Below are 22,302 nucleotides of genomic sequence, written 5' to 3'. Positions count from 1 at the left end.
TTCCCAAAAGCCAGTAAAAGCAGTTATTTGAAACATGTCCTCGCACGAATTACAATGTAAATAAACTTAGTGAAAGCTCCTACACTAACACTCCCTACCATGTATCTCCTCACATGTAATTCTAACACAACCACAAGCAAGAGCAAACCAAAGCTCCAGGGGCCTGACTTGTCTAAGCGAACAGATCACAACTGGTGGCGAGGGGGCAACCCGTCACCGGAACTGGAAACTGCAAGGATCCGGTCTTTCGCCGGTAGTGCTTTTTCCATCCACTCACTCCCGGAAGCCACGGCAAAGGACGATTTCCGGAAAGAACTGATACGGGGAAAGCCGGAAAAAGACAAGGGGCGGGGCCATTCCGGACGCTCTAGCACTCCCCTACTCTATGGCTGCCGTCAATTGACAAGCCCAAGAGGCAAAGCTCCTTTCTATTGGACGCGCAGCCTCGCGTAGGCGGGGCAGCTGGGCTTGCGGCACGCTGATTGGCTGTATCTGCCACGCGAAAGGAGGGGCGGGGTGTGGGGCACGCGGACTGAGTGACCGGTTGCACTTCTCAGCCTGGATGGAAATTCGCGCATGTGGGCGCTCCGCTCGCTGCTGCTGCTGCGGTCCGTGGCCGGGCGCACCATGTCGCAGGGACCCGCCCGCCGCCAGCGGCCGCCCAAGGACCCGCTGAGGCACCTGCGCACGCGAGAGAAGCGTGGCCCATCGTGGGAGCCCGGGGGCCCGAACACCGTGTACCTGCAGGTGGTGGCGGCCGGCGGCAGGGACGTGGGCGCGGCGCTCTACGTCTTCTCCGAGTACAACCGGTCAGTGAGTCGCGCCGGGAGCCGGTCCCCGTACCGAGCCCCGCCCGGCCGCCCGGGAGCACTGCGGCACCGTCAAGCTACTTTGGGCCGCGGTTAAGCTACTTCGAGGCGTGGGATGTCACTGTCGCCGCCGAACTTGTCTGCGGGTGGGTGGGGCACCCTAGATCCCTTAATCTCAGGTCCACCACGATTCCTGGATCCCTGAAGAACTCCAGACTTGGGTGGAAGCGTCCTCGGCCCCGATTTCCCTCCTAGCGTTGTCTGAGCCGCAGCCCGGCCTCTGCGCGCCTGGACGGGCCTCCGGGTCGGGGTGTGTGAGGTCCGCAGGGGTGGTGATGAGCGAGGACCTCCTGGGCCCACGCCGGCTCCCGGGCCCGCCCTTCTCCGAAAACACCTCTCAAAACCCAGCATCCTCACTGCAGAATTGCGGCCAGGGAGCGCAGCATGGGTTTTTATTTATTTAATTTTCCAGAGCATACAATAAAACATCTAATCAGTGGCGGAGATATTACAAAATACAGTCTTCTCAGTAAAGCCTGTGATGTTCCTCCTGTAGGTATCTCTTCAACTGTGGAGAAGGTGTCCAGCGACTCATGCAGGAGCACAAGTAAGTGGACCGTGTTCCTTTGGGGTGGGATGATCATGGGCTTTGAAAGCGGAGGAGAGAGGCAGGGGCATTCTTAGAACAGAAGAAATGGTCCCTGGCCAATGCACTTTGTCCCACTCAGCTGTTTTCTCTTTTACAGGCTGAAGGTATCTCGTTTGGACAACATATTCCTGACCCGAATGCACTGGAGTAATGTTGGGGGATTGTGTGGTGAGTTTATTCTTTCCAGAGTCAGAAGGGAAATCTGTGGGATTTTAACCTGCTTATCTGCTAAGTCCAGCGTAGCTGTTTCTCTTAATGCCAGGCTAGCCAGCTCCAGCGTGAAGCATCGAAAGATGTGACTCGGAAGGCAGAGTTCACCATGGATGCTCCAAGTATTACCATCCACTCGTTTATTGAGTTGCTGGACTGGAGATAATGTGACAGTAAACTGGAGAGTGTAGTGATGGTGATTACAGTAAATATATTTATCATTGAGAGCATCAGCAGCTCCACACAGATGCCCACTCTCCAGATTACCCCAATATTCATGCCCAGCCAACTACAAAAGTCAACATTGTGTTGCTGCCAGATTCTCTAAGCTTTGTGATGTGGGTAGGAAGGAGTGTTGAACTAGTTGTATTCTGAGACCCGAGACTAGAGTGAGACAAGAAGGTGCCTGGGGTGCAAAATTTAAGACCATCTCTTCACTTGAGTGGTTTCTCACTCTAGGTGCCTCCCTGGCTCACCCTAATATCAGCCCTGCTCATTCTAGAGGCATTTGAGGGATATTTGGTGTCCCTTGTACCTCTAGCCAGCATCACTTCTGTTCACATGTTCCCTGGTCATTGGAAGCGGAAATGAGGACAAGTAGAAAAATAGCTGGTTAATAAGGCATTCTCCTGCTGGCAGTGACTGTAGGTCAGGATGATGAGAGATCTGATTTTATTTGTCCTTTTTAGGAATGATTCTTACTTTAAAGGAAACCGGGCTTCCAAAGTGTGTACTTTCTGGACCTCCTCAACTGGTAAGTCTCTCCTGACTTAGTTCCAAAACTAACCTCCTTTTTTATTTATTTATTAATGTTTGTTAATCCTTACCCGAGGACATTTTTTGCATTGATTTTTTTAGAGGGAGTAGAAGGAGGGAGGGAGAGGGAGGAGAGATTCCTTTGATGTGAGAGGAACACATTTATAGGTTGCCTTGGGGCAGGGATTGAACCTGAAACCCAGGTACACACCCTTGACCAGGAATTGAATCCAAGACCCTTGAGGCTAATGCTCTAACCACTGAACAACACTGCCAAGGGCCCATCTTTTCTTAAAGTTATAACAAGAATTTTCATTTCTGTAAATCGCTCTTCTGCCTCCCAGAGATAACTAATAGTGGAGTAAACACTTCACCTTGCAAGATAAAGAAGCCTGAGTTCAAAACTTATTAACTATATGACCTCAAACAAGTTACTTTACCTCTTGGAGCCTCAGTTTCTTCATCTGTAAAATGGCTGTAATATTTCATAGAATTGTTAAAGATTAAATGAGGTAACACATATAAAACACTAAAGCAGCTCTGGCCAGTGTGGCTCAGTTGGTTGGTATCCTGTGCACAGAAAGGTTGCCACTGTGATTCCCAGTCAGGGCATATGCCTGGGTTGCAGGCTCGATTCCCAGTAGGAGGCAGCTGATCGAAGTTTTGCTCTCATGTCAGTGTCTCTCTCTTTCTCTCCTTTTCTCTCTCTCAAAATCAATTAAAAATAAAAAACTACTTAAAACACAAAAAAAACCCACTAAATCAATTTATTAGATGTTTAGCAACAAGTAGGCACACAATAAATGCTAGCTTTTATTCTTACCTATTTATTAAATTTGAGACATCTTCATTGCTTTCAAATCTGCTCATTCAAATCTGCTCATTCCTCCGTGGAGAAGTGCGCATGTTGTTGCAACTATTGAATATGTAACAGTTTATTTCCAATTCTTAAGATGAAGGCAGCCAATCACCAAATACTTTTGTCTCCAAAATAATATCTCAGATCCATTCATTTATCTCCTCATCAGGCTCTTCATCATCTCTGTCTACTCTGATGGCATCTTATATCCATTCTCGCGTCCCTGTAATCTACCGGCCACACAGTGGCCAGAGGGACCTCTTTAAGGCTTAACAACATACACGGTCCTTCCATCCTAAAACTCTTCATGGGTCCTCCATACAGTACAGTCCAAACACTTTAATATGGCCCACAAATCCCACAGGCCTTAGCCCTTGTCCATGCTCGCATCTATATCCCAGTCACCAAGCTGGAGCTACATAGACCAACTCTTAGCCACATTGCGCCCTACTGAAGCTCCTTCCGTATCAGGGGTTCATCCATACACGAGTTCCCTCTGTCCCTTTCATCTCTGCCGGAATCTTTCTGACCCTTCAGGGCTTAGCTGGAAGGTCATTGACTCCGGAGCCGTGTGGCTGAGTCTACAAACAACTGATACCCCAGCCCCCTGCGTTTTCCCTGTTTCTTGAAAAGCACTTAGCACAACCGCCACTGTGTTGTTTGTGTCATCATTTGTTTCATTTTTGTTTCATCTGCTGTGTGCGGGCAGAGACTCCATCTCCTTCTCCCTGCTGAATCCTTGGCATATGACACATAGTGGACACTTTGTAAAGATTACAGGTCATGTTGAGACCTCTTATGTACTTGAATACATTGTTGTAACTATAACTGTTCACGTTTTCCTTTTCTTTCTTTGTTTTGTAGGAAAAATACCTAGAAGCTATCAAAATATTTTCTGGTCCATTGAAAGGAATAGACCTGGGTATGTCCCTGACTCTGACTCATTATCTGCCATTTCTTTCTCATGTATGCCCTAGTCCATCAAATTAGAATCCATAAAGACCTAAATTAAACCTTAAAATGAATCCTTCATCAGCATAGATGCATTTTTATAATATTGCCTGTTATATTCTATGTCCCCACCTTATGCCCCCAAATATAAGCTGGAGATGGTTCTCAGAATTGAATTTACTTGAATTCCTTGCAGTGCGGAGAAAGGCTGCGAGCAGAGGGGCCTCCAGGCTTTGTCTCCGTCCTCTTACACTTACCCCAGCTTTGGCTCCCTGCACACCCGGGACGCCTGCAGCCTGTCCCAGAAGCGGTGTGCATCTGCAGCTGGTCCGCGCTCCTGTGGGGATGATGCCCTGTCTGATTGCAGAGTCCATACTGGCTCTTCAGCTGAGATGCTACACTCTGGCCTTGCAGTGTTATGTGTTAACTTGTGCCTCCTACCCTGGAGCCTTTCTTTCTTTCCTTTTCTTTCTTTTCTAATGCAGAGTCACCAGTGATCATAATGCCTTTTCGTTCGGCCACAGTACATATTAGTAGCTGATGCAAATATATTTTGCTTCTTTCCCCCCAGTTTTAATTTACTCAAAAAGTCCAGTTTTAGTGCAGATTCTCACCAACATTCCAAGGCAGTTCGGTTGCTTGTAGTTGGTGGTCTGGAGCGTGACCTTCACGCGTGTCTGCCCTAATGCAGTTGCTCTCCTGTTGTCTCTTTCACGAAGCTGTGCGGCCCCACTCTGCGCCAGAATATAAGGATGAGACCATGACGGTGTTCCAGGTCCCCATACACAGTGAGTACGAACGCCACATTCCTCGGAGGCAGACGATGTAGGTTCTAGGGAAGGAAAGGGGGGTAAAAATAGGCACTGCTTGAATACTGGCTTTGCATACCCAGTTAGCTGAGGATTTAATACATGGCTTCTGCCCTTAAGGAGCTTATAATCTTATGGACAGATGCATTTAATTCGTATATAACAACAGCGACTGTACTTTGGAATATTACGTACTTAAGTGCTGGCAGAAAATACATTGCTCTTAGATTTGCACACTTATCACTTGGGATTTATTTGCCATGGGGTAAGTACCTCTGATGAGAGGGTTCTGGAGGGGTTTGCACTGATAAACACATAGCAACCCAATAGAAATCTTGTTGAAGGTCAGAAGGTCACAGGACCTCTTTAGGTCCCAGGGCCAGAGGATGTGGTGTTGGCCTGGAGAGGGACAGTGTGCACGCCAGGCGCTGCCACGTCAGTGTCCTTCCTGAGTCTGGCTACACACACTGCATGTCAGGTGTTACTGACAGCCGGGAGGATTCAGAGTCGGCAGGACATTTCCTGAACATTGCTAACTAGTGTATGCTTGCCATTGCCACATGCTGAAGGGTACAGATGAGAGTCCCCAACAAAGGCCAGAGAAGGCCAGGACTGGACAGGGAGACAGGATTGCACTGGCCCATGGGTGGAGGAAGGGAGGGAGGCAAGGGGCCTCCAGCAAAGGCACAGTGCTCACAGGCCCCCCAGACAGCTGCTCTGATCCCACCTCCTTGCCTGGCTCACTCCCGCTTGGATGGCTTCCCTGTCCTGACCCCTCCTGTGCCAACCCCAGCCCGATTTGTGTTCCTCGGCTGTTCCTGTGTAGCACCCTGTTTGTCCCTCCCAGGCATGGAGCAGTTCACTTGGACGTGTCTTGCGTGACCAGTGTGGACTTGTTTAGCTCGCTGGCGTTTCCCAGCGCACAGCCAGCTCTGAGGGGACGATGCTCCGCGTGGGGAGATGCAGGCTTCTGTGGGACCAGCTTCCTAGAGCAGCTTTTTATTTCCTTGGCCTTGAGATTTAACTGACTGCAAAATTATGCTCCTTCTCAGGTAGATGGGTAACTTTGGGCCTACGTCTGTTTATTGAGAGGGATGATAATGAGTAAACTAGCCTGCTCCCTGCATGCTTTCTAGTTCACAAACCCTGTGAGTTCCTACTGTAGCCAAGGCTCTGAGCTGGCAGAAACGTAAAGGTGAGAATGATGAAAATGTGGCCCCGGCCCACCGACCAGGTGGGGAGGTGACTAGCTAGTGACCGCTGTAGGAAAAAGCCCGCTGCCCTAATGGGCGTGCTCTGTTCCCACATGTGATAGCCAGCCTCCGGCTGGGAGCTCACCTTGCATGGTGTGTAATTTGATTGTTTTCCTGTACTAACCAGGTGAACAGAAGTTTGGAAATCACCAGCCATCGCAGAGCCCAGAAAGGTTCAGTCCAGAGCAGTCTTCAGACTCTGCATCATCTGAAAATGATCAGCACTTTCCAGATGGTAATGCTAATTAAACAGAACAGTACACTGTCAAGAGAACTGTTTTATTTTTTAAATGTTTTTATTGATTTTTTTTTTAAGAGAAAGAGGAAGGGGGAGAGAGAGAGAAAAACATCAGTGTGAGAGAAACATTGATGGGCTGCCTCCTGCACACCCCCTACTGGGGATCGAGCCCACAACCGGGGCATGTGCCCTGACCAGGAATCGAACCAGGACCTCTCATGGGATGGCGCTCAATCCACTGAGCCACACCGGCTGGGGGAGAACTGTTTTCTTAATCCATTGCTGTAAATGAGAATCCTTATCGTATTCTTGCACGATAGGACCTAACCTGTGGGAGACCGAGAAGGCCGTAAACCCGGCAGTGCTGGTCCGCAGCCCTCAGCGTGCCCGAGGCAAATCGAATTGTTCAGAGGCTTTTATGGTTTTTATTCATTCGACATTACTGCAAATTAATTTTTCATGAATGCAGAAACTGTAACTGCTGAGCTGACAGATAGTCGTGTCCATGAGCGGGTCTGCACCTTTTCTGTCAGACCGACAGCCTCCTGGAAAAACTTAAAATTCTGAGAGCAGATGTTTCAGAAAACTCGACCTGCTTAAGGGTTCTGCTGTCCACTGTCGGGCAAAGCTTGGCAAGTTCCCCTGCTGCCCTGAGCTTGTGCTGTCTGACGGCCGAGGAGAGGCCCACCCTGTAAGCGTCCTTTCTCGGATGGCACGGGTGAAGACTGACACCCAGACTTCCTTTGCAGGCCTCTTAGCTTTTGTGTTATTTCACGTATTTTTATACTTGTTTATAAAGCAGCTTGCAACTTGTTTTTTCTCACATCTACACTCCTAGGTAAATGTGTCATTTTTATACATTTCACTTGCCATTCTAAAGTTTTTCTGGTTGGAGTTTTGCATTTTTCACTTACTCGGATTTCAGCGTGAGTAGGAAAAGCAAAAGTTCTGATTGAAACTATACCAGTCCTTTCTTCAGCCTTCGTGTTGGAAGGGTTACATTTATTTTGTGTGAAAAACTAGGTATCAGATGATCATCCACCTGTGAAGCCTATAAACCTTCACATTCGTTATAATCAGATTTGTTTTTTTCGCAGGTGTTAGCCAGAGAAAGGGTGGCAGGGACCCCTCCTTGGTCGTAGCTTTCGTCTGTAAGGTAAGCACCTGTCCGGTGGGCTTTAAGTGAGCGTGGCGACCTTGAATTAGCACTTTCCCAGTAGTTCCCGGTAGCACCTCCGAAGTTGCCTGTGACAAGATGAAACACAGATACCCTGTACTTCCCAATATACCACCTGTTTCGTTACATACTTTCAACTTGTTCACATTGGGACTACCAGAAATTCTTTTCTCCTTCAGCTCTGTTTTAGTTTGTATAATTTAACTCCTAACATCGGGACTGATTTAACATTAGCTAGCATCCACAAAGAAAGGCCTCATCTGCAAATCTGAAGTTGGTCATATGCTAAGAAAATATTACAATAAGGTGTTTTTCAGATCTTACTAATGGCCACTTTTTTTTTTTTTTTTTTATCCTCACCCGAGGACATTTTTCCATTTTTTGTTCAGGTAGAGTGGGAGGGAGAGAGAGGAACAGAGAGAGAGAGAGAAACATCGATGTGAAGGGACACATCGAGCAGCTGCCACCCGCACGACTGACCAGAGCCGGGGACAAACTGCAACCAAGGTACATGCCCTTAGCGGGAACCGAACCCGGGTCTCTCAGGACCGCAGGCTGGCGCTCTAACCGCTGAGCCAAACCGGCTAGGGCTAATGGCCACTTTTTAATATCACTTTGCCTTAAAATTTTATTATAATCTGCAACAAACACTTTTGTCTAATGTGCAGTAAGTCCTTTAGGGCTTTGATTCTTTTTTTAAAGAAGTAATATTGATTTTAAAATATATTGTGATTTTCATCCAAATTCTAACAAGTGAGAATAATTATGAAAGGTCAATAGTAATATTAGTTATTAGTTGAAAGATCATTGTCAGTATCACTTATTAATTTATTTGAATAATTGTTATTTTTATAAAAGTTAAGTACTACTGCCAATAGGCTCATTACTTGTGTGTTTCTGAGTGTTTAGGCAGCAAAATAATAGTTTAAAAGTTGTTTACATGGTGATTATTAAGTTGTGTTAGTTCCTTCTTGCCTTTCTAAGTAGATTATGTTGGGCACTATGAGAGGTGTTCCAAATGGTGGGGTGACGCCATCCACTCTGGCAGTCACGCTGGGCGCCGGCAGCTGTCCTGGGAGCCAGGGTCCTGACACTAAGAGCCGCCGGCTGCTGCTTTGGCTTCTGCCTCCTGCCTGGCTGTCTGCTGCCGCTGCTGAGCGCTGTGCCCCTGGTCAGCCCATAGCCCTTTCCCGCATCGGACTAGCGCTGTTTCTCTGTTGAGGGTTTGGAAGGCAGTAAAGCTGAGCTAGTTCAAGTCACGGGAGGTCGGAGAAGAGAGGCCCTGGGTGTAGAGGGCCTGGCGTGAGAGCTCTGCTCCAGGCAGCTGTGTGCCTGCGCGGGGCTCAGTGGGCTCGCATTCTGCTCCCCCTTCCCCAGCCTTGCAAGCACCGCACTCCTTAGGCAGGAACAGCTCTCCGAGGGTGCGGCTCAGCCCATGGGAGGGAGATGGGTGTTGCCAGCCTGAGGGCTGCAAGTTCCTGTTCCACGTTCGAAATGCTCTGTTTTCACCCTGAAACCCACTGGCTCTGCACAGTGGGCACCACAGTGCTGGTTAGCATCGTTGTCTAAAGCTGTCATCTTAGTTCTCTCATCTTTCTGTTACCTGCACACACTTATGTTGTTATCCTTCCCCTCGGGTAGTGTTTTTGAAGACGGAAAATTCTAGAATCCTAATAAGACTTAGGATCCAAATTGGAGACTTTGCCCTAAGCATCATTTCTTAACTTTAGGAAGTCAAAAGAAAATGCAAGTAGTTCATATAAAGATTTAAAGAAGCCCTGGCCGGTTTGGTTCAGTGGTTAGAGCATCGGCCTGCGGTCTGGAGAGACCCGGGTTCAGTTCCCGATAAGGGCACGTACTTTGGTTGCAGTTTGTAACTGGCCCTGGTTGGGTCGTGTGGGTGGCAACCACTCGATGTGTCCCTTTCACGTTGATGTTTCACTCTCTCTCTCTTCCTCTCTCTCCCTCTCACTCTATCTGAACAAAAAATGAAAAAATGTCCTCAGGTGAGGATAAAAAAAAAAGATTTAAAGAAGAGCCCTGGCCGATGTTGCTCAGTTCACTGAACGGTGGTGGGTTCGATTCCCAGTCAGGGCACATGCCAGGTTTTAGGTTCGGTCCCTGGTTGGGGTGCATACAGGAGGCAACCAATCGATGTTTCTCTCTCTTTCCCTATTCTTTCCTCCCTCTCTCTCAAAAAATAAAAATAAAAAATAAATAGAAAAATAAATCAATGAAAACATTGAACAAAAAGATTAAAAATATCCATTTTGAGTTTATTTTTGTGTATGGTATAAGTTGATGGTCTAGTTTCATTTTTTTGCATGTAGCTGTCCAATTTTCCCAACACCATTTATTAAAGAGGCTGTCTTTACTCCACTGTATGCTCTTGCCACCTTTGTCAAATATTAATTGAGCGTATTGCCTTGGGTCCATTTCTGGGATTTCAGTTCTGTTCCACTGGTCTATATGCCTGTTCTTGTGCCAGTACCAGGCTGTTTTGGTTACAGTCGCTTTGTAGTATAACCTGATATCTGGTATTGTGATCCCACCTACTTTGTTCTTCTTTTTCAAGATTGCTGTGGCTATTTGGGGTCTTTTTTGGTTCCATATGAACTTTTGAAGTATTTGTTCTAGTTCTATGAAATATGTCGTTGGTATTTTGATGGGGATTTCATTGAATCTATAGATTGCTTTGGGTAGTATGGACATTTTAATTATGTTAATTCTTCCAATCCATGAACAGGGTATGTGCTTCTACTTTTTTATATCTTCCTCTATTTCTTTTTTCAATGACCTGTAGTTTTCTGCAAATGGGTCCTTTAGGAGATTAAAAATAGAAAAGGAAAAATCAAATAGTTCAATACCCAAAGACTTGACATTTTATGCCATTTCTGCCTTTTTAAAAATTTTTTATTATGTGTGAAATATGTAGATCCCAAAATGTTTGGCCAGATTTTTAAGTGCAGAGTGATGGCTCTGAGGTTTCGTGATGGGATTGTTGTTTTCCCTCTATTATAGTATCAGCACATAGGAAATCTTTTATTGCAACTTTTCTCCAGTATAAAAGCAACAGCATTATATTGTCAAATGTGTGAAAAACGGAGGAGAAACCTGTCTGCACTTTTATTGCCCGGTCACCATCATGGAATACTGGGTTGCACAGTGACTTGTGTGGTTGTTTCTGTTAGTGTTCCGGGGGCATTCCTTTAGCTAGTAATTGGCGCGTGCAGGGTGATAAAACAGCATTGTTTCTCCTCAAGGACACTTGAAGGAGACTTTTTATTTGCTGTGGAAATGGGTTACATTTTACTAAATTAATAGGGAATTAATGTTGGGAAAGAAGGCACTATGTTTTTAAATCGTTCGGTTTTTATTACTGAAGTGTTTAAAAATAAATGACTTCTTCGGAATATAATATACTTTATCCGAAAGCAATAACCTAACCTGCAGTTTAATGAGTTGTAAGAAAATAACCATAATTAAAAATTAAAACCAGAAAGATGCACTTATGAGAAAATTGATGAAAGCCAAGCTTCTTCATTCGTCACTGAAAGTCCATTACGGTCTTGTCATTGCAGCTTCACTTGAAGAAAGGAAACTTCCTGGTGCTCAGGGCCAAAGAGTTGGGGCTCCCAGTGTGAGTGTCGGGGAACACGCCGTTGGGGCCTGGTGGGCCCACTTTCGGTGGTGAGGCCCTCGTCTCACAGAGCGTCTCCGTTTCAGTGGGACGGCTGCCATCGCCCCCATCATCGCTGCTGTCAAGGACGGGAAGAGTGTCACCTTCGAGGGAAGAGAGGTGCGATGCCCCATGTTCACGATTTCTCAGCAGTGACGAGTAGGGCCTGGAGCATTGGACAGGGTCACTGTCCGGTTCAGGCCCTACAGACACCCCGTCTGAGGGAAGTGAAACAGCTTGGATTTCATCACTTGGCTAAGCAATAAAGTGAGGTCTCTTGTTTATACTTGTCCTGCCTATCAGCACTGGCTGCCTTGGGGGCATTTCTGTAGTCTTCTGGATCTGGGGGTCCTCTTCCCAATAGGATGGGTGCTTTCCCTTGTACTCGAGCCCAGGGAAAACCCCTAAAGGATGGACTTTCGGTCCCTGGCACAGAAGAATGCCACCACGTTCTTTACCAGGATGTCTCTGGCATCTAAGGATTTTAAGACCAGTGACCACATACCTGAGAACCGTGCAGGTTTGAAATGCCCTCTGCTGGTCAGAGGGAGCAGGAAGGTGTGAGCGGTGCTCGCACGTCAGCGCTGTGCTTGCTCAGGAGGGCTGTGCGACCTCGCAGTGGACGGTGGGAGGCGGGTGTGCTTGCTGGCTGACTGCGCCGGGGAGCATCACGACCCCCCGATTTTGCAGATTTTGCCTGAAGAGATCTGTACTCCTCCGGATCCCAGTCTTGTTTTTGTTGTGATCGAATGTCCAGACAAAGGATTCATCCAACCCATCTGTGAGAATGCTGCCCTCCAGAGGTAATCTGGGTCCTGGGGTGTGAGGGGTGAGAGCCGACACTCGGCTCACAAAGCCCGGCAGCACGGACAGGGTCCTGGCCTGGGGCGGGTCTCTGGGAAAACTCCCTGGACTTGAAAGGCCAAGGCAGTCTCCTGTGCAGGCTCAGTCCTGCGCAGAACTTCACGGCGATTGGTGCATTTTGTGGGATATGCAGCCTTGAAGTGAAATTAGAAAAGATGAAAAAGCAGAGACCTTTGCAGACTAGGAAGTTAATGTCCAGTTAGAGTTCTAAGTCTAGGGTAGGCCCAGAGCTTGGCACAAAGAGTCAGTGCTCAGGCACCTCTGGGTGCAGCTGGGGACAGCCCAGACTGGACGTGAAGGCTGTGGGCTCACTGCAGTCCCCGAGAGCCAAGTGCCACCCTCCACCCCCTGTGCGTGCTTTGAGGCTGTGTCATTTTATAGAGCAGAGCCCCACCCTCCCTCCCTCCCAGGTACCAAGGGAGTGCCGATGCCCCCGTGGCCCTGGTGGTGCACATGGCCCCGGAGTGTGTGCTTGCCGACGGCAGATACCAGCAGTGGATGGAGAGGTAAGGCCAGCCCAGGGCCCCGCGCCCCCTGCTCCCTCACTCTTCTGAGCGCCTCCCACCCTTACCTCCTGCCTGCCTGGACTTCGCAGGGACCCTGCTGTCCCCGGATTCTGAGAGCCGCCACCTGTCTCCCTCTGGGAAGTGTCGCCACTAGGTGGCACAGTGTGCACGGGTCCCGCGTGTGGGCTCCCTGTACCAGCCGCTCCCGCTACACTCGGTGTCTGAACACACTGCCTTTTTGCGGACAGTTCCATGCGTGTAGCCTGAAGAAGAGAGCTGGGAGTTTAAAATAAGAGCTTCAGTTTATTAAACACCCATGAGAGGCAGGATGTTAAATAGTCTACATTTTGTTTTATTTTCTTTAACCCTCCTGACAATCTGGGAAGCAGATGGTCTACCACAAGGTAGTAACTAGGAGAGACTCCATTCTCCTGTTGGCTTCACCGGCGGGGCCCGGCAGCTGGCAGGAACTCTGCATTCCCGGTGCAGAGCGACGCCAGGGCCGGTCGGCCTGCCCGTGCTGTCGTCCCGGAGTCCCTGCATCTTCCCTTGTCAGCCCTGGGCTCTCTCCTCAGCCCTCGCCCTCTGTTCCTTTAGGGTTTGAGTCTAAACATGTCTTATCTCTTCCTCTGGGCTTTTTCTCTCATCCTGCACTGCACTTGGTCTCCAGTCTGCAGGCTCTGAACACTCACTTTTCTAGTATTTGATTTTTGCTGGTTTGAGCTTGGGGAAAGACTGGACATGGTGACAGAAGAATCAGGACTGTGTCTGGTCATTTAGTAACTGTTTCTGGACAAGCCCCTCCCTCTTTGGACACTTGGTCTGCGTCATCGCCCTCACCCCCTGCACAGAGGCCCCTCCCGGGCGTGTGGAAGCACCATCTGTGTCATCCTAGGTTCGGGCCTGACACCCAGCACCTGATCCTGAACGAGAATTGTACGTCAGTGCACAACCTCCGTAGCCACAAGATCCAGACACAGCTCAACCTCATCCACCCCGACATCTTCCCCCCGCTCGCCAGCCTCCGCTGTAAGGTACGGTCACAGAACAGCCTCTGTTGCCCTGCCCCCTGCCCTTGTCTCTCTCTTCAGGGGCTGTGTTTTCTTCTGTTTCAGGAAGAAGGTGCTGCCTTCTCTGTGCCCACCGTCCGCGGTGAATGCCTCCTCAAGTACCAGCTCCGTCCCCGGAGAGAGTGGCAGAGGTCTGTGATTCCGAGCCTGTGGTGGCTGTTTGGGAAGGGCCAGGGCGTAAATATTTCAGGGTTTGCAAACCACAAAGAACGGCTCGGCTGCTACTGCACCACGGACAAGTGACAGTCGTGGGTGGATGTGTGGCAGTATCCCAACACACATCCATCTGCTGAACAAGCTGCCTGGGGCTGCTAGGGGGAGGCCCAGTGGTTGTCCTCGGCAGTGATCCGTGTTCACGGTTCGCAGTGTGGGGAATACGAGGTGTGCGGGGGAGAACGTCAGTCCCCATAACCCCTCACCCTAGATGAGAGGATGATTGTTAACATGTTGTTTTTTAACTTTGAATGTGTGGGGATGTTAGAAAAGTGCCTGTGGAAGTAGTATATATATATATATATAACATATATATATAACATATATAGTATAACATATATAGTATAACATATATAGTATAACATATATATATATATGTTACGTGATGCTGTATCATACAGTCTTTCCTGTGTCATTGTATAGTCTTCACCAGAGGTCTCGCTGTCATTCCAGATGGGGCGTTTGCTAATTTGATACATTTCCAGTTTTTGCCGCTTTCTTTATTTTATTTTCTCCAATTTTTATTTATTTTTGTTACAGTTGTTTCTCCTTTTACCCCCTAGACACCCTCCTCTCCATCCCGCCGCCTGGTTTTTGCTGTTTTACTGGAACAGTAAATGTCTTGTACATCAGTCCTTGAGTGGACCTCTGTTCCCGGGTAGTTCTTGGACGAGGGGTGGCTGGGTCGGTGTTGAAAGGCTCTCCGGGCTCCCCCCCGATCGGAGGTGGGAGAAGCGCTGGGCCCCACGTCTTTCATGTTTGAGGTCTGCATCTGGAACGGCTGAGGCCCTGCCGTCCCGTAGTCTGTGGGAGCAGACCTGCTCGGGATCGAGCTGCTGGCTGCTGGCTGCTGCGGTGGGGAGGCTGCGGCAGCACGGCGGGCCCTCGGGCAGGTCTAGGGGTTGTCGGCAGAGGCAGTTCCTGTAGCCCATCCCCAGACTCACCTGCCACCTGTGGAAATGTAATTCCCGAACCTGCTGGACTAAAATCTTGAGATTAGGCCTAAGACTCCCTTCCTGAGCTCCAGGTGATCTCGGTGCTCAGTCAGGTGAAGAGCCACTGGTCCAAGGCTGTCAGGGTCTGGTGGCTGCAAGAAATGCAGGGTCTCAGGCCCCCCAGAGCCAGTGAGTCAGACCCTGAGTTTGGTGAGGTTTGAAGGAGATGGGTTGTGTGCACATTAGCTTGAGAGGCTCTGTTCTTGGGCTGCGCTCAGCTGGGGTGCTTTTCCCTGCTCCCCTCCTTTCCCCAAACCCAGGGGACTTGAGATGCCCGAGCAGCCCCTGAGTGGAGGGCGGGGATGCTGCACGGGGCCCTGGCCGCCCCTCCCCCAGTGCCAGGAGTGCCAGGGTTGTCAGGCTCTGAGTGGGAGGTGTTAGAGGAGCTAGAGCTGCTCAGAGCTCACTCTGAGACCCCACTCAGCTAAGAAAGGGGCCTCGGGGCAGAACACTCTTGCCCAAACTCAGCCTCTTGGTCTTCAGTCTTGATCTGAAACAACTTTTTACACATTGTCTCCACAAATTGACTTTGGATCTCCACACTGCTGTTGGCGGCCACACCCCTCTGGTCATCTGAAATCTTTGCTCTTTGCAGGGATGCCCTTATTACTTGCAATTCTGATGAATTCATAGCCGAGGCCCTGGAGCTCCCCAATTTCCAAGAGAGCGTGCAGGAATACAGGAAGACTGCAACGGACGTCCCCGTCGCAGCAGGTGAGCGAGGGGCCGGGACAGCCTTTCTCCCCTGGCCTCTGCCTCCTGCAGGTGTTTCCGGAGCACTGTGTCGAGTCGGCACAGCTCACCCTGCCTGGGTTGTTTGCGTACCTGCTTCTGTCCTTTCTGTCTGCAAACACTGGCGCCTGCCCCTGCCTGCCAGGTGAAGGGGACTGCTCCGGGATGGCACACAGGCATCTTCCCGAGGCTCGTGCCGAGTGCAGTGTCCGGACACCCTGGGAGGCGCTGGACAGAACTCTGACCGGGACTTGGCCACATTGGGATCTAGTCCTGGCTTTGCTAATAAGGGCCCGCCGAAGATTCTGGCCGCGGCACTCATCTTGCTGGGCTTTCATTGCCCCGTGAGGACGAGTGGTGGGGGACGTTGTGATCTCGGCTCCAGTGGGTTTTCCTGTGTCTTTCCAACTAATGGTAGGAGTAGAGAAGGCTGGAGTCGAAGGCGGGTTTGGGGTTGATCTGCTCAGCCCCAGGCAGCGAGCTCTCGCCATAGCCTCCTGGGTGTTTGGGGAATACTGGGTCCCTGGCCTTCCTTGCCTTTGGGTTTGTGACGGGATCTCTGGTTTGTGTGCCGTGGGCCTGCCAGGTGGGCGCTGGAAGGGCACAGGCTGCAGAATCGGCAGGTCTCCCCGGATTCCAGGCCCTGCCTCTTCCTGCAGAGCTGGCCCCCCTGAGCCCATTTAGATCCCCAGGAAGTAGGGTGTTGCAGGGCTGTGTGGGCACACACAGGAGAGGGTTAGTGGTGGTAAGAGCTGGATGCCAGATGATACCCGCCCTTTGAGGTGAACACGGATTCTAAGGGCAAACAAGTTCCCTTTGTAATTTAAAAGACATAGCAGTTCTTTTGAAGAAAGGGCTGTGGAATTCATTTGCTCCACCTTTCAGACAGACAGCCCTTTGCCCACAAACAGCCTGTGACCCCTCTCGCTGGGACCCTTGCACAGGGGCATTGCCAGGTGGACCCCCAGCCCCTCCTGGAAGCTGGACTTACTTTACTCACGTGAGGGCTCAGTGCTGGCTCACATTTGCCCTGAACAAATGAACGCTTTGTATGTATTTTTCCATAGATAATAAAAGCCAGTATCCAGAAATCATCTTCCTGGGAACAGGGTCTGCCATCCCGATGAAGATTCGAAATGTCAGCGCCACACTTGTCAACATCAGGTATTGGTTTCCTAGTAAACACCCATCCATCAAGGAGCATGCTGATTTTCTAAACAAAAGTTCTGCTCCACCCACCAAGCTAAGCTGAAAATGCAACAGTCTAAAGCCATGTCAGCGTGCCACCGTGGCCAGAGTGCTCCTGAGGGGAGCCTGGGCCTTCCTGCACTCAGCCTCAGCGACTCACGGAGACTTCTGGGCGTCAGTGCAGTCTCACCCATATGTCTTTTGATAAAAATAGCTGATTCTACTATATACCATGTACCTTGCTAAGACATTATTTCAATTTTCACATTAATCCTATGAAGTAGTGACTACCCATTTCATTGATGAGTCAGCTGATGCTCAGAGAGGTTGCTTGGCTGGGAAGTGACCAATGCAAATGTGAGTTGGTGTCTCAGTCCTGGCAGTGCATTGTCCCCCAGCTAGGCCCCCTGCTGGCTGAGACAGCCTTTGGCTGGTGCCTTTGTCTTGTGTTCAGCTCTTCAACTGGATGGGTTTTAGTTGATTTTCTTGGGTTTGCCTGGTGTCATTTCTCTGCAGAGAGATCAATCAGGGTTACTCTGAAATGTTTATGGTGTATATGGAAAAGAAGTGAGACTGAAGTACCAGGTTTTAAAATTTTGCTCTGAGCCCGGCTGGTGTGGCTCACTGGTTGAGCATCAATCCATGCAGCAAGAGGTCACCGGTTTGATTCCTGGTCAGGGCTCATGCGCAGGTTGTGGGCCCAGACCCCGTGGAGGGCATGTGGGAGGTGGCCAGTCGATGTTCTCTCTCATCGATGTTTCTCTCTCTCCCCCTTTCTCTCTCTCTAGAATCAGTAAAGGAAAAAAAAAAAATATATATATATATATATATATATGTATGTGTGTATATATATATATAAAATTTTGCTCTGATGTTAGTGGTAGATGATAAATAACCAATTACTACAGATGTACATAACAATGATAAGATGCACCCTCGTATCAAATACGCACATTGGCGTATTTTTCATGCACCCAGGAATGCAGGAGAGGCAGGGCAGTGGCGTGGGCAGGCAGTGACCCGTGGAGCAGCCGGGGCTGACCCGAAGGTGCTGCCTCTGCCTTGCTCCCCACTCCACTTCATCTCCAGAAAGCAGTGTCTCCGCCGAGGTGTTCCTCTGAAAAGTGGGGGCCACTGTCCTAGTCTCCTGGCTCTCCCAGGGGAGGGGAAGGCCTGCAGCAGACCCGCCTTCTCACCTGGACGCACGTTCCGAGCCCACCGCCCCTCCACGTAGCCAGCCGAGCACATGGAGCCGAAGCTCCGGGTCCCACCTGAGACCCGGAGCCCAGCTGGTGGCTGGGAGTCTGCACTAACCGGTTCCTGGGGGACCCCTGCGGCCTGTCCCACACCAGCAGCCGGGAGGGTGGGAGGACGTGGCTGAGAAAACAAGAACGGCCGCGGAGGGGGTGCGACAGCCAGCTCTCCTGTGTGCAGCGCCCGCCGCTGGTGCTGTCGCCGTGGGTGCCCCGCACTCCCTCTGAGCGGTCAGGATTCGCTGTCAGGGTCACTACATGTTTTCCCTCCCATTCCACGTGGGCATTATTCTTTATGCCCAACATTTGTATGGCTGTATACTATACATAGTCAATCCTCACCCATGATGTGTTTAGTGATCTTAGAGAGAGGAAGGAGAGAGAGAGACATCCATCAGTGCCTCTGGTACGTGCCCCGATGGGGAATCAAATCACAGTCTAAGTGTGTGCCCTGACTGGGAATTGAGCCCGGAACGTTGGTGCACAGGGCGGTGTTCAGCCAGCTGGGCCCCCGGCCACGGCACTTCACCTTCTCTGGGTCAGGGCTCCGTGCAGTCCTCCTGCACCAGGAGGAGACGTTCACTTGCCTTCATGTTTGTAGAAGGTGCCCGAGAAGCAGCACGGGGTCATGGGAGACAGAGGGCCCTGGCTGCTTGCGGCTCTGCCCTCTGGTCACAGCCCTGAGTGGCCAGGCCTTCCTCAGCGACCTGTGTCTCGCTCCTCCGCAGCTCCGACAAGTCCTTGCTGCTGGACTGTGGTGAGGGCACGTTCGGGCAGCTGTGCCGTCACTTCGGAGACGACGTGGACAGGGTCCTGGGCACCCTCGCTGCTGTGTTCGTGTCCCACCTGCACGCGGACCACCACACGGTGAGTGCCTGTGGGGCCACGAGCTGACCTAGTCCCAACTCGCCCAAAGCTTTGGTTTTTCATCTCTCGTGAGTTGTTGGTCTTTTACAAAATCTAGACAATAATTCTGCCCATAAGAAGGTCTTGTTTTTCTGTTGGCTTTGCTCTTGGGTAGCAGGGGTCTCGCCTTTACCCCACTTGTCTTGAACATTGCCTTCCCACACGGCCTGCTCCAAGGAGACCACAGCCAGAGGGGCGGGCTGGGTCCCCAGACACTGCCTGGCCTTTTTGACCACGCTGCCTGTGACGCTTCTGGTCCTGGTTCAGCACACGCCCACTCCCGACCGAGCAGTGTTTGAGGAAGTCCTGCAGGACGAGGGCCCTGGGGCCCCAAGGTGGGGTCGAGTTTGCACACATCTCATCCGCATCTCCTTTCTCCTTCCCAGGGCTTGTTAAATATCCTGCTGCAGAGAGAACGAGCTTTGGTGAGTGTGGTGCTTGCTTGTATTGCTGTTTTGCATTTGCTTGGATTGTACACGATGAGGAGCTGTAGCTCCTGCCGCTCCCCATGGTGCATCGCGATGTCCGCTGTTGATTCCACACCGATTCCGGTGTTTCAGGCATCCCTGGGAAAGCCCTTCCACCCTTTGCTGGTGGTCGCCCCCACCCAGCTCAAGGCCTGGCTCCAGCAGTACCACAACCAGTGTCAGCAGCTCCTGCATCACGTCAGGTGAGCCTCCAGGCTGCCGCCCGCGGGCTGTCGCCGTCCCCTCTGTAGCTCACGGTGGACCTGAGGCAGCTCACGGCGTTCCCCAGTGACCTTTCCCTCGAGTGGCCCCAGGTGGCAGAAGCAGGGGACAAAGGCTTTGACTCAAGGGCAGGAACCACTAGCTGGTTCTCACTCACATGTCTGTTTTCTCGGATGCATTTCCTCGCAGCCTCATTTCTGGTCTGTTATAGTGTCTACACCGTTTACCTTAAGCCTCGCCTGAAGCTATTTTCCCACTGATTTTTACCTAGACTGGAAGGGCGGGGCGGAGAGAAACATCGATGAGCCAGGGATCAAACCTGAGACTGGTCTGAGGGCCAGTGTTCTGACCACTGAGCCACACTGGCCTGGGCTAGTTTCTACACTTTTGCCAACACTTCTTCAAAAAGCAGCTGCAGGCCAAGCCCCCGAGTGGTGGCAAGCAGAGACTGTCCCCACCAGTGGGCCAGAGGCGGGTTGGCCCTGTCCGCGCCTCGCGGGAGGGAGTCCGCCTGCCCGGAGTCCACCACGGGCTTCGCTGTGCGCAGCTCAGCCGCTAGGTTCTTTCAGTGGCCTGAGGGTTCGGGTTTGGTCTTTCTAAGCAACTACCTTTCCTCGTCCTAGTGACTGCGATTTAAACTCTCTTTTTAATGATTTTGGGACTTTCTAGCTGGAGACTTAAACTCTGATTCCAGTTAAATTCTTTTAAATGTTTTATTTCTCACAGTGTGATCCCTGCCAAATGCCTTCAGAAAGGAGCTGAGGTCTCCAGTCCCACAGTTGAAAAGTTGATTAGTTCGCTGCTGAGAATCTGTGACTTAGAAGAGGTACGAGGGCAGCGGCCGGTGGTGGGGGCGGGGGGCGGGGGGAGCACAGCTTCAGCTGTCCCCTGCTCCCCAGTTTCAGACCTGCCTGGTGCGGCACTGCAAGCATGCCTTCGGCTGCGCGCTGGTCCACACGTCCGGCTGGAAACTGATCTACTCGGGGGACACCATGCCCTGCGAGGCTCTGGTCCAGATGGGTGAGTACAGGCAGCAGGTGCTGGGCCTGCCCGACCTCTGGCTGTGATCCTGACCTGCAGACATGCACAGGGTTGGGGAGAGTGTTCTGGCCAGGAGTCCGGGCCTGAGTGCTTCTCCAGCTCAGGGCTCTGCTGGACGCCTGTGCTCACTTTCAAGGGAGAGACGCTACCCTCTTGATTCATGAGGCCACCCTGGAAGACGGCCTAGAAGAGGAAGCCGTGGAAAAGACACACAGGTAGCTGCAAGCCCTGGTCACCCCCCCCCCCATGACACTGAGCAGCCTCCCCTCAGCTTGACTAGAAAGACTGTCCTCCAGGGACACACAGCAGGCCTGCTTGCCACCAAAATGCTGAGGGGCTTCTGACCGGGCAGGAGCTTGTTTCTGGGCCTCTCCGCCTTTACTTGTGCAGGGTTCCGGGGGAGCACAGCTTTAGGAGTTAGAAACAAGCTGGTGGGGATTTCTAGGGCAGTGGGCTCGGGGCAGGGCCCTCGGCAGCCCTCAGCCCGACTGACCCTCTGTTGCAGCACTACCTCCCAGGCGATTGGCGTGGGCACGCGGATGAACGCCGAGCTCATCATGCTGAACCACTTCAGCCAGCGCTACGCCAAGATCCCCCTCTTCAGCCCTGACTTCAACGAGAAAGTTGGGATTGCCTTCGACCACATGAAGGTGCGCATGTGGGTGGGCCGCATGGGTGGGGTTGAGGCAGGGACACCGGGGACAGTCGGGGCCACCTGGTGGGAGGACATCTACCCATCACCCTATCATGACCAGCATCAGGTGCTGGAAATCACTGAGCCTCTGACGCGGTCTGTTCCCACCACCACATCGTCCGAGACTCACCACAGCCTGAGCTGGGTGTCCTCTGCCCTCGGGGTGGGAAGCCAGCCCGGCCCTGGGCATGGGCTGAGTTTGTTTGTGAGGAGCTTGATTTCCAGGGTCAGAAGCCTGGTATTTCTGAGGCCCCTTCCCCTCGCCACCCTCGCCAGCTGCGGGAGCACGTGCCCTTCCGTGTTCCCGTCCCCTCTCCAGCTGTGGCCCGCTGACTGCAGGGCGGCAGGGAAGGGGCTCTGTGCTGCTGGGTGAGCTCGTGCTGTCCCCACCGGGCTCTGCCCCCGCCAGCCCTCTGAGGCGTGTCCTTGGCCTCCGTCCTGCCTTCCAGATTTGCTTCAGGGACTTCCCCACGGTGCCCAAGCTGACGGCCCCGCTGAAAGCCCTGTTTGCCGGCGACATCGAGGAGATGGAGGAGCGCAGGGAGAAGAGGGAGCTGCGGCTGGTGCGGGCGGCCCTCCTCTCCCGGGAGCCGGTGGGCGGCCCTGAGGACCGCGAGCTCCAGCAGAAACGGGCCCGTGCTGAGGGTCCCCTGAGCCCACAGAGCAAGAAGGTCAGGGCAAAGTGAATTCAGGTCCAGGCGTGACCCTGAACTCGGAAGGCTCACGTCCTGCACCCCACACAGGCACTGTGTGTCCTCTTT

The 22,302-nt window shown here is 51.4% G+C and overlaps 1 protein-coding gene across 1 annotated transcript; it reads left to right on the top strand.

The window, feature by feature from the left end:
• Window positions 1-570: 570 nt before the first annotated feature.
• Window positions 571-22,282, top strand: ELAC2 (elaC ribonuclease Z 2). Its single transcript, XM_036269469.1, has 24 exons — window positions 571-809; window positions 1,366-1,416; window positions 1,556-1,626; window positions 2,358-2,422; window positions 4,148-4,205; window positions 4,954-5,022; window positions 6,424-6,531; window positions 7,632-7,690; window positions 11,293-11,351; window positions 11,438-11,510; window positions 12,081-12,193; window positions 12,665-12,760; window positions 13,656-13,794; window positions 13,876-13,961; window positions 15,634-15,752; window positions 16,838-16,934; window positions 18,940-19,078; window positions 19,504-19,542; window positions 19,678-19,787; window positions 20,533-20,632; window positions 20,706-20,826; window positions 20,984-21,062; window positions 21,353-21,497; window positions 21,991-22,282. The coding sequence occupies exons 1-24, from the start codon at window positions 577-579 to the stop codon at window positions 22,225-22,227; spliced, it is 2,466 nt and encodes an 821-aa protein (XP_036125362.1). The 5' UTR covers window positions 571-576; the 3' UTR covers window positions 22,228-22,282.
• Window positions 22,283-22,302: the final 20 nt, after the last annotated feature.

This window comes from Molossus molossus, unplaced genomic scaffold (assembly GCF_014108415.1).
Source record: "Molossus molossus isolate mMolMol1 unplaced genomic scaffold, mMolMol1.p scaffold_m16_p_19, whole genome shotgun sequence".
Taxonomy (NCBI): domain Eukaryota; kingdom Metazoa; phylum Chordata; class Mammalia; order Chiroptera; family Molossidae; genus Molossus; species Molossus molossus.
Note: the sequence above shows the minus strand (reverse complement) of the source record. Positions and strands in the feature narration are given on the sequence as shown.